The following is a 14,939-nucleotide window of genomic DNA, read 5'->3' as shown; positions in this document are numbered from 1 at the left end:
CAAGAAAGCCATTGAGGTGCTGGAACGCGTCCAAAGAACAGCAACGAAGCTGGTGAAAGGTCTAGAGAACAAGTCTTATGAGGAGTGGCTGAGGGAACTGGGATTGTTTAGCCTGGAGAAGAGGAGGCTGAGGGGAGACCTTATTGCTCTCTACAACTACCTGAAAGGAGGCTGTAGACAGGTGGGTGCTGGTCTCTCTTCCCACGTAACAAGCGATAGGACAAGAGGAAATGGCCACAAGTTGTGCCAAGGGAGGTTTAGATTGGATATTAGGAAACATTTCTTCACTGAAAGGGTTGTCAGACACTGGAACAGGTTGCCCAGGGAGGTGTTTGCGTCACCGTCCTTGGACGGTGGAGGTTTTTAAAAGACATGTGGATGAGGCGCTTAGGGACATGGTTTAGTGGTGGACTTGACAGGGTTAGGTTTACGGTTGGACTCAATGGATCTTAGAGGTATTTTCCAACCTAAATGATTCTATCATAAATAAAAAATGTGCATTAAGAATCACACAAGATACTATGCTCCAACTGGGTAACTTACCATCTTTGTTCAGCCATTGTTTTCTTTGTCTGTAGAGGAGAAGTTTATTGTGGACATATGGCAAAAGAAACTTGACACACCAGCTCTCCACACCAAGCTTGTTTTCTACCAGGACAATAGGGCTCCGGTTATACCTGGCTTCAGGGCATGGTATTAATCCAATTTCATCTCTTAAAAAAACAGAAAGAAATATAATTAAACTTATTTCCTGTAGTTGCCAATTATTTTTCTCAATAGGGGAGACCGGCAATGCTTCCCACCCAGTCAGTCCATCATCCTTTTCCCTGTTTTTACCAAAATCTGTAGTCACTATCCTCAATTCACCTCCTTGATTCTTGCTGGTCTGCAGGTACGACAAAACACATTTTCAGAAAGCCATCCTCTGCAAAACTCATGCAGTATATTAGCTTGGCAAATAAATGATTCAAACATGTTTTAAGGCATGAATAAAGATTTAAGTTAAGCAAAAAAAGTAAATGTATTTTACCTCTGCACAATTCATCCAGACACAATACAAAAGCCAGTCGTGGTTTTGAGTTAAGAGCCACTACTAAAACTTTGTATTAGTTCCCCAGTGCTATAGTGATGGAAAACAAGAAATATTTTAAGACTTGCTGAAGACTCTGGAAGTAATAGCCATGATTAGATGAGCCAGAATGAATTCAAAATCCTTTAAATGTTCTCTAGGAAGATTCCTTTTGGTGATTTTGGCTCTTCTCACCTTAAGATAATAGGAAAAGTTTTATCAGGTTTTCCCAAAGATCCTGAATGAGGAAGGTCCCTTTTTTAGTATTTTTAGATTATCACCTAAGCAGTTTAACTCAGCTGAATTAACACAAGTACCCCTGGCTTTATGATGGAGATGAGATGGAGCTGTAACAACTGCTACTGCAAAGTAACCAAAACATATTAACCAGTACAAGCACCTAACTGACCCAAAGCTACCCAGGTGAGCCCTGCAGCAGCATCACCAGGTGCTCTGAAATCAAAGATCACGCAAAAGAAAATCACACCGACAGCAGTGTGCATGTTTCCACATGTACGTTTCCAAATGTCCCTTTTTTCCTCCTGTGCAAGGCAGCCTGCTGAACAGGGGGAAGATTTGAGTTGCTGATTAAACAGCAACTTTGTATGAGAGGCTTTAATCAAGCCTTTAGAAAAATAGTGATGGCCACAAAAATTCACACCAGCAAACAAAGCAGAAGAAACTCAGCTGCTGGTTTCAAAGGGACATACCATACTTTACTTTTTCCTCAGCTTTCTCTAGCATGTAGAGATGTTGGAAGAGCAGCTTTAACAGCTTTGTAAAAACAAGGACAGGTTGTCAAGCATTCACATTCGTTTGGACAGAAAGCAACATTATTTTATACTTTCCATTATGCATGATTTCTCCACCAACTCCTGTTTAGTGGAAAATTTTCTTGTTGAGGAGGGACATCCTCAGATCTCAGGCAGGAAAAAAAAGATCTCTTGTGATCTCAGATAGAAAGTGAATTCTCCATCTTAAATTTTCTCAATACAAGGTTTACAGATACACTCCAAGTGTCAACCCCACAACCTCAACTCAATTATCTTAAGCTAATTTTGTTACTGGACAAGCTGAGTGTACCGATTTAGTTCTGTGTCCTCACTGGATTATTACTAAAGTAATCGGAATTGACACCATGTGCTTATTTAAGAATATATTTGCTTATTCAGAAAATGGATTTTATCTTCCATACATCACAACATACATCACAAGCTACAAAGAGCACAAGTAACTCGAGGTAAGATATTTGCAAATCACTTGGCTCTATCTCCAAACACACACCCGGGTCCCTTACCCATCCCTGGTCATTTGAGAACAGAGAGAGAAAAAACAGCATTCTCCTACTCCACCAATTGCAAGCGATGGGAATCAAAGCAAGATCCTCATCTCCACTGCTCCACTCAACACAAGTTAAGCTCTTCAGGAAGCTAGTCAGATTAGTCCTAAAATGACATTCCAGTCTGCTTCTTTCAACATGGTACCTTACAGCCTGAAGTTTGTACTTACTGCTAGCTCCTTTCATTCATGAATGTTAAACCCAGTCCTTGGCTAAACTTTGCCTGGCCTTGCATATAGAGACATACAGATACCCACCTGCAATGAAGATGCAGTCACCCACAGCTTTTTAATTAACTCTGTGAATTCCCACAAGAATTTACCAGCTGTTGCTTACAAACAGTACACCAAAGGTAAACAGCAAGGAGAGAGGAAAAAAAAACCCAACATACATCCACACCTTCACTTCTTACCAAATACAAAAAGTCTGACTCAGGTGAGCTAAGTTTCACAACACTGCTTTAAACATGCCAAACTGACAGACAGGTAGGGTTTGCACAAAGCTGACAAGTCAACCTGAAACACCCCAACTCCAGAATGCACTCAGCTAGCTGAAATCGTCAGAGGACTAGACCACTGCATAATGAAATTCACCACGATACAGTGCAACACAAAAAACAGTTTATCTGATAACTGCTCAGCTTTTGCTAAGATGCAAAACAGGACTTATCTTTTGGTAGAAATGTTGTCTCCAACACCTTGGTATTGTTTTTGATGATCCATGCGGTTTGGGAGTCATATGTTGCATTGAGTTCCTGAGAAGGAACAGAATTCACGATGCAAAATACCAGGAGAGCAGATTTATCTAAGGAGGGCTGCCTATCTCGCAGCCAAATCAATTCATTCAAACCACCATCTATTTCTGCTGCTGAAGGCCCCTCAGATCCGCAGAAGGAGCAAGTAAGGGGGCAGGTCTGTCAGCCCAGGAGACACTGCTTGAGAACGCCTGCAGCCTCTGCTGAAGAAAGTTTCTGCAGCAGGACTCTACAGCAGGACTCGCATGCAGGCACAACTGAATTAGTGCTTGTAAAATGAAGTGACTGAACTACCCTTCATCTTGCGCAAACCGCCCTGGCCATGTGACAGAAGACGTGCCTGTTCATATGACAGGATTGCCCAAACTCATTACAGGATGGAGAATGCCTACATTTAGGTCAAGTGACAAGGTGCAAGCTGCTGACAGTACTGAAGGAGACACCAACTGAGGGCTGCTTTTGTCGGTATTTTCTACTATCAGAAGCACCATAGACTAGGAAAGTAAGATTTAATTTCTCTCCCTAGACTTCCCAGTTTTCTGATATCGTCTCTTGAATTTTAGGAGTTATTTGGTGCTTTTACTTTTATTTTCCTCAAAGCAAGCACCACAGTCATGTTCCAAAAATTGCATGAATTATCTCTGTATTTACAGAGTACTACACTAGTTCACATTCCTAAAATACACCGTGTAAGCTGCCAGAACTTAGTGAAGATTTTAGCTGGGTTGTCGTGAAGTCTGCAGCCATTACAGAGCTTCTTCAACCTGTGCTGAGACCAGAGAAGATGTGCAAGATGAGACCCGGGAGACTGTGGAGCTGCACAGTCCAGATCCGGTCCATAGTGCAAACTTCAGCCATGGCGGAACAGTACTGACAAGCCGTTGCAGAACCTGCTGCAAGAGCCCCAGTCTGCTGATTCAGCCGTTCAATAGCCCTCCCCAAAACAAACCCTAGCCAACCTACTTTAAACTTTTAAAACCATGATGATACAAAAAAGTTCCCTCTTTCACAAAACCACAATGCCACAGTACTGTTAGGGAAGGAGGCATTTCTGCCGTGACTGGTCTTCAGCTTTAGGTACCCTATGTGAAAAGACATTCTCTGATTTTTTTCTGGAAGATCAGCTTTAAAATAGCCCAACCTCACCCCACAGAATTAGACAGAGGATGTTAAATAATGGCTGGGAGAGCTGAATGAGGTACAATCAGTGGATACGATGCAACTATAATTCTATGGACAATAAAGACTGGACCTAAGTAGTTGAATATTTCTGCAATTATAAAAACCTTTTAATACTGGAAGACAATCCAGAGCATGGACACTTGAAAGGTGTATATTTTACTTTAAAGGAAGTCTCAAATAAATGACCACATGGCTAATGAATTTACAACATCTGAAACACAGGGAAGAGGGGGGCCTAAATTCAAGAGTTGAAACTTTTTTTCCCTTATTGTGCAGTGCATCATATACATACAATTCTCTTTTAGAATTTCAAATAATAAACTAATTTGCACGTTATGATCAGTCATTATCTTAGTGGTACAACAAAAATCTTTCATAAATGAAAGAACAGTAATATATTACTGAAACCGAAAGTACTTCTGGCCAATATTTGCTTCTAAAGAAGCTATAAAAATCTGACACTTTCACTCTCTAGGAGTTTCCTTTTGTTTGCTTTCACATTGATCTCCACTTGATTGGAAACTTCTGCTGCAATAACAAAATCCTGCACTGATGACCCCTCTCACTAAGTATTACAAGTAAATTATTTTTACTTACTGTTGGTATATTTGGACATATCAATGCTGCACAAAGGTATTAAACAATCTAACGAAAAGAACATTGGCAAGACAAATTTCATACTCGGCTACAGTAAATATTTAAGGAAGTATGTTTCTTTCTGAATCCCCTGCAGACAAATTTGCAACCACACCAGAAAAGAGCTTGATTCAGAGTTTCAAATCTAACAAAAGGAAGTGTGATATTTTTACTACATGAAGTATGTGATGAATTGAGACAGAAAAAATTATCTGAGCTACAGTGACATATATGATTCTTAGCAAACCGTAAATAGTATCCTCAGATTTTGTACACAAATGCTGGGCTACCATCTAAGAGTTCATCTTTCCAATTATGCCCATCAAATTCATGTACGTTTTTGACAAGTGAGTCTCTTTCTGTTTGACTTTCTGTGCAAAAGAACAGCAAGTTCAAAAAGAAAATATACATTGATCTGCTCACTGTTGGTAATCTGTTCAGCTCCAGTGGGATAGCTCATGAATATGATTTTATCAGGACCTATGCTTGTAGGACTAGGTAAAAATATCTTCCACTAAATTTCAAAGCCTTACGAAATTGAAAACTAGCATGCTGACACAGTTATCCAACTGAAGAAAATGGAGCTATCAGAGAGACAAGGCAAAAATAATTTTGTATTGTATATTTAGTTAGAAGTAAGCTCAGCTTAAAAAGATACACAGTCTTGCTGCAAATTTAATACAAAGCAAAAAAAGAGAAACAACAATCCAACATTCTACTTAGTCTAAAAGCGCATTTTTACATGCTTTTTACTGTTGACCAGAGACAATACCCCCTTTAAAACCTACAAAACTGTGAACCTGCCGGAACAAAACACCCATTCTAACAGATGCAAAGGGGACAAGCGAACAGTCAAAGACAAGGGACAACAAATGCTGGAAGAGAAATGAGTAGGGGACAGAAGTATGAGATGTGAATAGGAACATCATACACATGGCAGACCCCTTATTTTCAGTGGAGCCAGGCAGTTGCCAGGTAAAAAAATTCAAACTTGGACCTGTGACACGAACAGGCTGCTCAATTCAAGAGGGTAACATCTGTCAGGGACTGCAGTTGGTTAAGAGTGTCTTGGCCACCAGCAGGAAGACGAGAGATCTCTGAGATACATGAAAATGTCTGGCCAGCGTGGCTGCAACCTGGTGCTCTAGAGAGAGAGAGGCATCGTAGCAAAAGGCCCGCAGCCTCCACTGGCCGTGCATAGTCCTATTTCAAGTACTGCAGTTCAGAAATCCAGCAGCCAGAATTGCCACTTTTTCTACTTTAGGGGATAAACTAGCAGTAGCTCATGCGTCCTCCCTAGAAGCATGACAGGGTGCATCAGTCTCAGAGCACACAACCCGTGTAGCCTACTTTCATCTCTGAGATTGCAACCATGAAAGAAAACAGCAACAGCAGCATATTCTTCAAAAACACAAGCTTGAAGTTTGCTACCAAGAAACAATTCTGAGGAAGGAGTAGGAACTAAGAAGAATCAGAACATTCATTCACAAATACTGGCTGTTTACAGCATGTTATGCCTCAACCTAAAAATGAAGCTTCATGGCAAAACACAGTTCTTTTTTAGACAGCATCCATATGCTGTATTTTAAAACCTGGCCACCCACCCGAGTTGCTGACTACATTTATAGGAACATGAGGGTATTCATTCTAATCCTCTCTTTTAAGCAAAGGGATAAATTAAGTGTCCATAAAATTTTCCTATGTAGTTGCTTAGCATACCATTTTCTGGAACAGATTAATAGGCCACTACCTCAGAGACTGCAGTGTTTCCAACCGACACAAATACATCGTACTTATGTTATGAAGTTGTTATCCACTATGTGCTACCTCATTTGCCATAACCAATATGGAGTTTACATAAATAGACAGAAAGATGCTTCCCTAAACAGTTTGTGTCTTAAAACAAAGGATGAGGAAGGAAATAGAAATATGGGAGGTACCTAAACCAGGGTCTCAGAGCTGGTCAGCAGTGGATCTGAAAATAAAACACAGACCATCTGACCCCCCGACTGTTAGATAAACACGATTCTCACAAGATAGCAATAACTGTGGTTTGTATTTACGCAGTCATTCTGTTTGTCTCCTTCAAACCAACAGACAATGAAAAGCACTGGCATCTCTATTAACAGATATGGATTTGAAGATAGCATTTATCAAACCGTGCTGTTTGTACCAGGGTGCAATTCAGAAGGCTTCAATCCTGAGATTTGCTTCCGCCAGCACTAACGCTCTGCCTCCAACACACACAGACCCTGCTGCCTTCAACGGGGCTCGGCACGCCTGACCCACCCGCTGGCAAAGGTCAACCCCATCTCCGCTATGCTACGAGTTTACCATTGCCAAACCTCAAATTCAAGGAGTCCATTTAAGAACTTGTCTTTAAAAAGGTATTCATCACTTCCAGACTTTAGAGTCCTTGCAGGTTTCTATAACTAAGTGCTTTTTCTTGACGAGGCCGTTTTTGCCGCCAGGCTGACGAAGCGGCCGCACGGCTCGCCAGCAGCAGGGGTGCTGCCGCAGCCCGCGCCCAGCGGGCCACACCGGCCTCCAGAGTTCCTCAAACTCCCGGAGCAGGTACCTGACGCTACCCAGAAGACGACGAGGCAGCAGGAGAGTACAGAAGACACGTGGCATCAGCGACCTGCTCCGATGAGGCGCAGGTCCCGGGAAGCCGCCCGGCGCCGGCCCTCCCGCTCGCAGGCCGGCGCGCCCCGGGCAGGTGCCGCGCTGAAGCCCCTGTGCCGGGCAGGGAAACCCGAGAGGTCCCCGCGGCCCCTCGCGGCGTGACCTTGGGCCGGGCACCCGGCCTCGGCAGGCGCCGCTGAGCCCCGGGCGGCCCGCCGCGCCTCCGCTGCCCCGCCGGGGACCTCACACGCCCGCCCGCCCGAAGGCGAGGAGGGAGCGGGGCCGCCGCCGGCCGAGGAGCAGACACGGGGCTCAGGGCGGGCAGCGCTCCCGCCCCGGCCCGGCCCCGGCCGCCGCCAGCCCCCGCCCCACTCACATGTGTGGGTTCCGCTGGAAGGCGTTTCGAATGTCCTTCACCACCCGCTGCACCAGCACCGCCACCTCCTCCGGCGACTCGGCCATCTTCCGCCTGCACAGCCGGCCCGGCCCCGCCGCGCCGCGCCGCGCCGGGCGGGCAGAGTGCTTCCGGGTCAGCGGCCCGCGGGGAGCCGCGGGTAACGCGCGGGCGGCGGGGAGGGGCGGGCGAAACCCGGCCTCCCACCCGCCTCGGCGCCCTTCCCGGGGGTGCGGAGCAGTGGTGGTCCCGCTTTCTCCGTAGGAAAGGGCCCCGGCCAGGCCCCAGGAGCGGGGGGAGGCGGTTGTAAAACGGCCCCGGCCGTTTGCTCAAGTGGAGGGGCTTTCCTGCCCGGGGGTGCACCCGCTCGCGGCGGGTGGGGGAGGTGTCGGCCGGCCTCTCCCGCCGGCGACCGCCGGGGACCTGAGGGCCAGTAGCCGCATGCGGGAGTGCGCGGCCCCTACACCTCCTCCTCGTCAGCTGGGGCCGAGCCTTCCTTCGGGGGTCTCAGCTGTCGGAGTGCGGGAAAGTCGCCTCAAGATGCAGCTCCGAGAGGCCGGGGCGGCGCCGGCAGCGGCTGAGGTGGCTCTCGGGCAGTTACATCGGACTGAGGGCGAGCACCCCCAGCCGTGTGGCGTGCCTGTCACACCCAAATTGCACTGAGTTTCCGTCTGCCGTTCCCTTGTTTGACAGGTAAACGAGCAAAAGCAGCAGCAATAGTTAATTTATATATGAAACTAGTAGTTTATACCTTTATTATTTTAATATTCATGCTAGATGTTACGCCACTAGGCTTTAAAAGATAAGCGCGCGTGTATAGCTTCCCCTGACTTCAAAGAGAGATGGGTGCGCGTATCTGCAGGCTGAAGGTGAAGAGGTGGTGATAACGCTGAACCACAGCTGCTGTATTTGGTTGTCATTTAGAAATTAATGTATTATTCCAAAACGAGTTGTTTTACAAAGCATTAACTATGCATAATTTAGTTGTTTCTCATGTGAAAGCTTGTAATGTCGTCATCGTCATCTGCTTCATTGTTACCTTCACCACCACCAAGAAGGCCTGGTAGACCCGCTGTATATCCTCCTTCAGAAAAACAAAAAGGAGGAGAAAGAGTCTGGAGAGAAGAAGGGCTCAGTCAAGGATACGTATAAAAGAACAAATAACAGTAACGCTGAATGTGCTCTCACATGCTGAAGCTGCCAATTTTTTGCTGGGTTTGTAAGTAAACTAACCTTAAAGCAGAGATGTGTTTCATGTTGCCTCTTGCCTTTTTGGTAGTTAAATTTTGTCATATTTTTTTAAATATGTCAAATATAAAAGCAGAGGTGATGTCTGCAAAGAATCCCAAGTGAAACAAGACACTGGTGGGAGCTCAGTGCTAAAAGCTGAAAAGGATGTGTCAGAAACCACTTCAGCAGCGACTGCTGAAAGGTAACTTCTTGCCTTTTTACGTTGTTTTCCATATATTCCCTGAAATAATATTTTTAGGTGTTTATTAATGTCTCTTTAACCTGCTGCTATATTTTTCTACATGCATGCTTTATTTTTGTTTTCAGTTACTATTAATGCAAGTTTAGACTCATACTCCTCTGTTGAAGGTTATGTAGAACACGTACCCTGGAACTAGAATCCAGGATTTCCTGCATTCCCAATTCCTGTGACTCTTTTTTTTACATTTATAGTATTACCTTCTGGACTGTGGACTGGCTATTTTGTTGTAGGACTAATTTACATAAATAGCTTAAGTGAGGATCTCTTGGTGCTGTCAGATGGCAAGCCTCCATAATTGCGGAATTCTGAACTGAATGCCTTTGCAAGCGAAAGATATGCAGCATGCGTTGTGTTAGCAGCTCCAGTTGGCTCCAGTGCAGCATACTTCCCAAAACTTTTTTAGGATTCTGAGAAAGTAATTTATTACAATAACCATGTAAACGTTGAATTCACATAGTGTTTTTTTCTTTCCTTTTAGTGGTTCTTTTTATTCCAGTGCATGCCCAGAAAAAAGAAGACGTAATAGCATGAGTTAGGTCTAAAATACCATCTTCAGAGTACTGAATAATTGGTCTGCTCTGTTGCATGTGTTGAGAAAATGAATGATGCTTTAATTCTGGTTTGGGCTTCAACTCAGTAAATTTTTTGTATAAATAAGGAGAAGGCAAGAGCCTGTAAAGTCATACAGCACTTGAAATGTGATTGTTTCATTAAAAGATTGTAGTCTTTCACAGATCTAGGTCTCCACAGATTTATTTGAAGGTTCAGTGTGTTAAACTCCAAATTAGAAAACTAATTACATATGGGAGATTTTATGTGGTCTTCTTCATTGCCCATATATTAAGTGGAAATACTTAGACTAAATAATGCTGGTTTCATGTAACTGGGTTATATGGCTGTGCTGTCCCAGGTTTTCATTCACCTTACAGGGCTGCACAGACACTGTTTCATGATGTATGGTGTCTGAAATTACTGAAGGAAGCTGATGCATTCTGAATGTCAAATAAGCAACAATGCAAATATGATAAAAGGTATTGCAACTCTTGGTGGGCACTGGGAGATATTTTTAGCTAAAAAATCCAAATTGTTTTTTCAAAATAGCTTTGATTGTTCTATTCAGTATAACCCAGAATTTTTAATTTATGCCCATTTGCCTTGCTCAAAAGAAATAAGCCACATTTATGTAGTTGACAGCATACCTTTTCAGGCTCACTGCCTTCTCACTTTGTCCTGTGCAATTTGTTCAGTGTACAGGTTTGTTTCAAATTTGTTAAAAGCAGCAAATTTAACTTCAGTCAGGTAACACAGTGAATGAAATAGTTCCAGCTATATATGAAGTTTGAATTCCGTAAAGAGTTTTTGGTGAATTAGACCTAAAAGTAACACCTTTAAAATGTCATTAATCATGCCAAAATTACTCAATGGATTAAAAGTCTAACTTTTGGTCTGTTTTTTTTTTTTTTTTGTTGTTGTTGTTTTTAATTTTAATATTGGGTAGAAGTGAAAATCAGTCATAACAATGCAAAATTCTGTTCTGAAAGTACTGAAAATTGTTACAAAACTACTAATGTACTTACAAGTCGCAAAAGTATTTAGAATAGTGCAATTAACTGATAATATGCTGTGCATGACTTCATGCATGCCTTTTGAAGAGGACTGAATATTAAATTGCTCTTGTTATTTAAATAGCATAATAAAATGTATTTAAATTGTATACCTTAGGTACTTAACGCATATTGTCATGGTTTATAAGGCAAGCATTGGTATTAATATTGCACATGATAGTGTACAGAGGCTTTTCGGAGTGATTATTGAGTTGTCAGCCAAGCATTCTTACTTGCTCTAATTCTGGGGTAATTATAATAAATTATTTCAGAAAATATTGTTTTGTTAAATTTTACATAGGGCATAAGAATAAACTGTAAAAAATACACCATAATTAAATAATCTAAGAATTATATATGTTATCCACAGGAAAGAAATGTCCCTGGGTAATCCATTCCTATGACATCTGTGAGGTGTCAAAAATCTTGGAAACAATTTGGTTGAGGTAGTTCTTCTCTGATGAGTACAGAATGATATATCCTTGTAGCTATCTAAAGTGATATAACAAACTTCTAGTACATTAAGCTTGCCTTAATAGATAATTAAAAGGTTAGAATCTTTCAATTTAGATGCAGTTCACCAGGTATGAAATATAATTGTTAATGTTTTCATGGCCACCTTTGCAAAATATGTGTGATGATCTTTGTTTGTTACATGCCTCTCAGCTATTGTAATTTGTTACAGCTTTATGGACAAGTCCAATTGACTTCAGTGCTGTTGATTTAAGTACCGTATTTTGCGTGAAAACCCCTCACAGTTGGTACTAATTGTCCTCCACTTTGGGAGGGTGGAAACAAGTGCACAGAAAAATGAGTGTATCAATCTTAGTGATTTCCCATGGCCTAAGATTTTTCTAAATAGGCCACAATTACGTGGCCAACAGGAGGAGAATTGCATCACCGCTGTCCTTGCTTTGCTATTTATTACAAGGATCGTTTGGGAATTTGACAGCTATGGTACAAATACGGGAAGGCACAGCACATTTTTTTCATAAAACAGAAAGCATCAGTCTTTAGATTTTTCAATGATGTTTCTTTAACGTAAAAAATATGGGTGTGTATATATAGTTTTATACTTAGTAGTTCTGCATACATTTGCTTTTCAGGCTAGCAAGCAGAAAGATTGTCACTGTCTGTTTGCGACGAGTGCACCTACTCTGACTGCGTTAACAGTACTTCGGTTCAGGCGTCGCTGACCAATAGGCCTGACTGAAAAGATCCCTGTTGTGCAAACCTTCTGAACTTGTGCCAAGTCACATCTTACCAGGAACTAATGCTCTGAGCCAAAACCACAATACCTGCCTGAGCTGGAAGTAGACAACTAAAAATTGCTATGGTTGCACACCTGTGCATACACCAAAGGGGAGTTTGACCACAAGCCAATCACTTTATGGTACAAATATCTGCAGCCACCAGAGCCCATTGAGCTCTCCTGCACGGCAGTGGGCTGCACAGCAGTCTCCTCTTGAGCTGGGATGCCTTTCAAGGTTACCCCTCGAGGTGTCTGATGTCTGCAACAAGAGATGATCTAGAAGATCTAAAAGTGTATTGTATATAAGCTAATTGTTTGACATGTAGTAAGTAGTAGGTTGTTTGACCACTGTTTAATCATTGTTTAATAAAACATTTGGTTAACCCCACAATGATGACTCCTCTTAGTAATTCTCCTGCGACTCTGTAACAGTGGTACTCAGACGTTGTCAGTTACTTCTGGTTTTGCTGCAACGAAGCTAGTTCATACAAAAATGTCATTGTAATTTATTATTGCATCAAAATTTAATATTCTAATATAAAGTTTTTACTGTAATACATTATGTTTTATTATAATGATTTCTTAGCATTGTAGGGAATGTGGTGTGGCTTAGTTCATCGTGTGGTCAATGAACATCAGTGGGCTAGTGGAAACAGCGCCATTGAGGGACAGTGCAAACATGGTCCTCAAATGGATGAAAGAGAAAAGGAATGGAAGTAAACCTCATACTGAAACGTGCTGAAAAATTTTGCATAAAAAGTTTCTGAGAAACATACTTTCTACAGTTTAGGTATAATGGACTTCATTTGTGGATATTAGTTTGTCTGTGTTTCTCCAAATTAATTCTCTTCCCTTCTTATTAGAAGTAAATGCAACTGACGTGCCAAGAAAAAATTATCTCACATATGCTGAATTATTCATTCTCTTTTGTTGCATAGTATGAAGTTATGTAACAATTGAAGCTACTTTTATTTTAATTCTAGAGTAACCTTAAGGAAAAAATGTTAAATTGATAAAAAAGTTACACTTGTATTTTATTAATACATATTTAATATGGTGAAAGTGTTCTGGATATGTTAAGTAATGTCAAAATTTGTCTTAAAATCAAACTGTATGTTTATTTTCATTAAGATCTGGAGCAGTTCCAGCAGCACTTGTATATGTATGCTACCAAGTGGTTTGAGTAAACCTACCCTGTCTACAGAGCGACATGTTTTTTAGCAGCAGTTGTTTACAATATGCACTTGAATCAGCAAACCATGCACAATCAACAGAATCAATTATTGTAAGTCTGTCACATTATTTTTCCTCTTTTTAAATGTAGTTTATTTATTGTAATTTCTCTGAAGGGAAAATAATTGTTTTTAATGCTAGCTGCATACTGTCAGTCCAGTGTTACCTAAGACAAAGTTGAGATTTCTTTACAATTTCTGTATCAGGAAACCCATGTTGGAACTCTTTGCTTATGTATATAGCTATATAGCCTACTTCTATTTTCAGTATGATTTTACTTACAATCATTAAGGACTGATACAGAGAAGTAATAAATGTAACTATTTTGTTTTCCTTCCTGTTGTAGTCTGAGGGTGGGATGATTGTTCTTGTAAATGAGCATATTTTGTGTTGTGTTTAGAATATCTTGAAATGTTTGTGCTTATTGCGAAGTGCCACCGTGACTACTTTTAAGAATGCTTTCTCATTTTCTAGGAAAGGACAGAGATCAATCTCAAGAGTATTTCCTTGCATGTAAGAGCATTGATTTTGTACGTAATAGTATTAATTTTCATTTAGGATAAGGATGGTAGAGAATGGAATTCTGTGGCCACTCGATTTCTTTTTGGTGTGTATTTACATATTTTAACTAATGCTTCTTCACAGCAGTCTTGTGATACAAACAAGTAAGTGAATCAGTGATGGGGAGCCTGATTCTTGACTAATTTAAATTAAAAAGCCTTGTATGCTTCATCTGGAAACTGAAGGCATGAGGAACAAATTCCTTACTGATGTCAATGTGTGTGTAACGGACTGTTAGGTGAGGACTGCCTTTCTGAACATAATGCCCTGCTTTATTTTCTTCCACTAGTTTTCTGTTCCTATCCTTATTTTAATGTCTGAATGCTCTTAGAGTTACCTAGGGAGCCCTGCTGCTAACAAGAAGGCAAGCTCTGTGTTTCTTGATTGAAATACCTCCGTAGATCAGTTCGGCTCAATTAACGTTGACAGAGACCAGAACAGTTTTCCAGAAGCCCTTGATCATGCCCAAGGCCTGCAGATGTTGAAGGCAATGATAAGCCCATGTTTTCTGGCTTTAGTAAAATGAAAATTTTGTGCGAATGTTCTTAGTCATTTCATTCCAGGTATAAAGAACAGAGGTGTGGAAAGGCTGAGCAGTAAGACAAAACTTAATGCAAGCTTATGCTTTAGAGATCCAGATTGTGATTAAAGACTAGAGTTGTTATAAATTAGGGCACTTGGAATATACCTGTCAGTTTCTCTTCTCTTTTTTTCCCTTTTGTGCTTAAAAAAGAAGGAACACATGCTACAGCCCTGTCCCTGAAATATGACAAGATGGCTGCATTGCTGTGTTGACCA

General features: G+C 41.5%; 1 protein-coding gene and 1 long non-coding RNA gene across 6 annotated transcripts in view; one reads left to right on the top strand and one right to left on the bottom strand.

Annotated features, from left to right (window-relative positions):
• Positions 1 to 8,067, bottom strand: part of PTAR1 (protein prenyltransferase alpha subunit repeat containing 1) — a 31,949-nt gene extending 23,882 nt beyond the window's left edge. For 2 of the 4 annotated variants that reach the window (XM_059833909.1, XM_059833910.1), the window contains exons 1-2: positions 7,982 to 8,067; positions 544 to 713 (exon numbers count right to left, since the gene is read on the bottom strand). In XM_059833909.1, coding sequence (XP_059689892.1) covers positions 544 to 713; positions 7,982 to 8,067 — 256 coding nt within the window. The remainder of the gene's footprint in view (positions 1 to 543; positions 714 to 7,981) is intronic. The other 2 variants (XM_059833911.1, XM_059833912.1) reach the window with 1 other exon arrangement.
• Positions 8,068 to 8,435: 368 nt separating this feature from the next.
• Positions 8,436 to 12,730, top strand: LOC132320773 (uncharacterized). 2 transcript variants are annotated; one of them, XR_009484591.1, is made up of 4 exons: positions 8,436 to 8,692; positions 9,002 to 9,218; positions 9,321 to 9,431; positions 12,202 to 12,730. It is a non-coding gene; the product is annotated as an uncharacterized LOC132320773 (long non-coding RNA). The 2 variants fall into 2 exon arrangements; XR_009484590.1 differs by lacking the exon at positions 8,436 to 8,692 and having other exon boundaries at positions 8,765 to 9,218.
• Positions 12,731 to 14,939: the final 2,209 nt, after the last annotated feature.

This window comes from Gavia stellata, chromosome Z (genome assembly GCF_030936135.1).
Source record: "Gavia stellata isolate bGavSte3 chromosome Z, bGavSte3.hap2, whole genome shotgun sequence".
Taxonomy (NCBI): Eukaryota; Metazoa; Chordata; class Aves; order Gaviiformes; family Gaviidae; genus Gavia; species Gavia stellata.
This window is presented reverse-complemented; position numbering and strand designations above follow the sequence as displayed.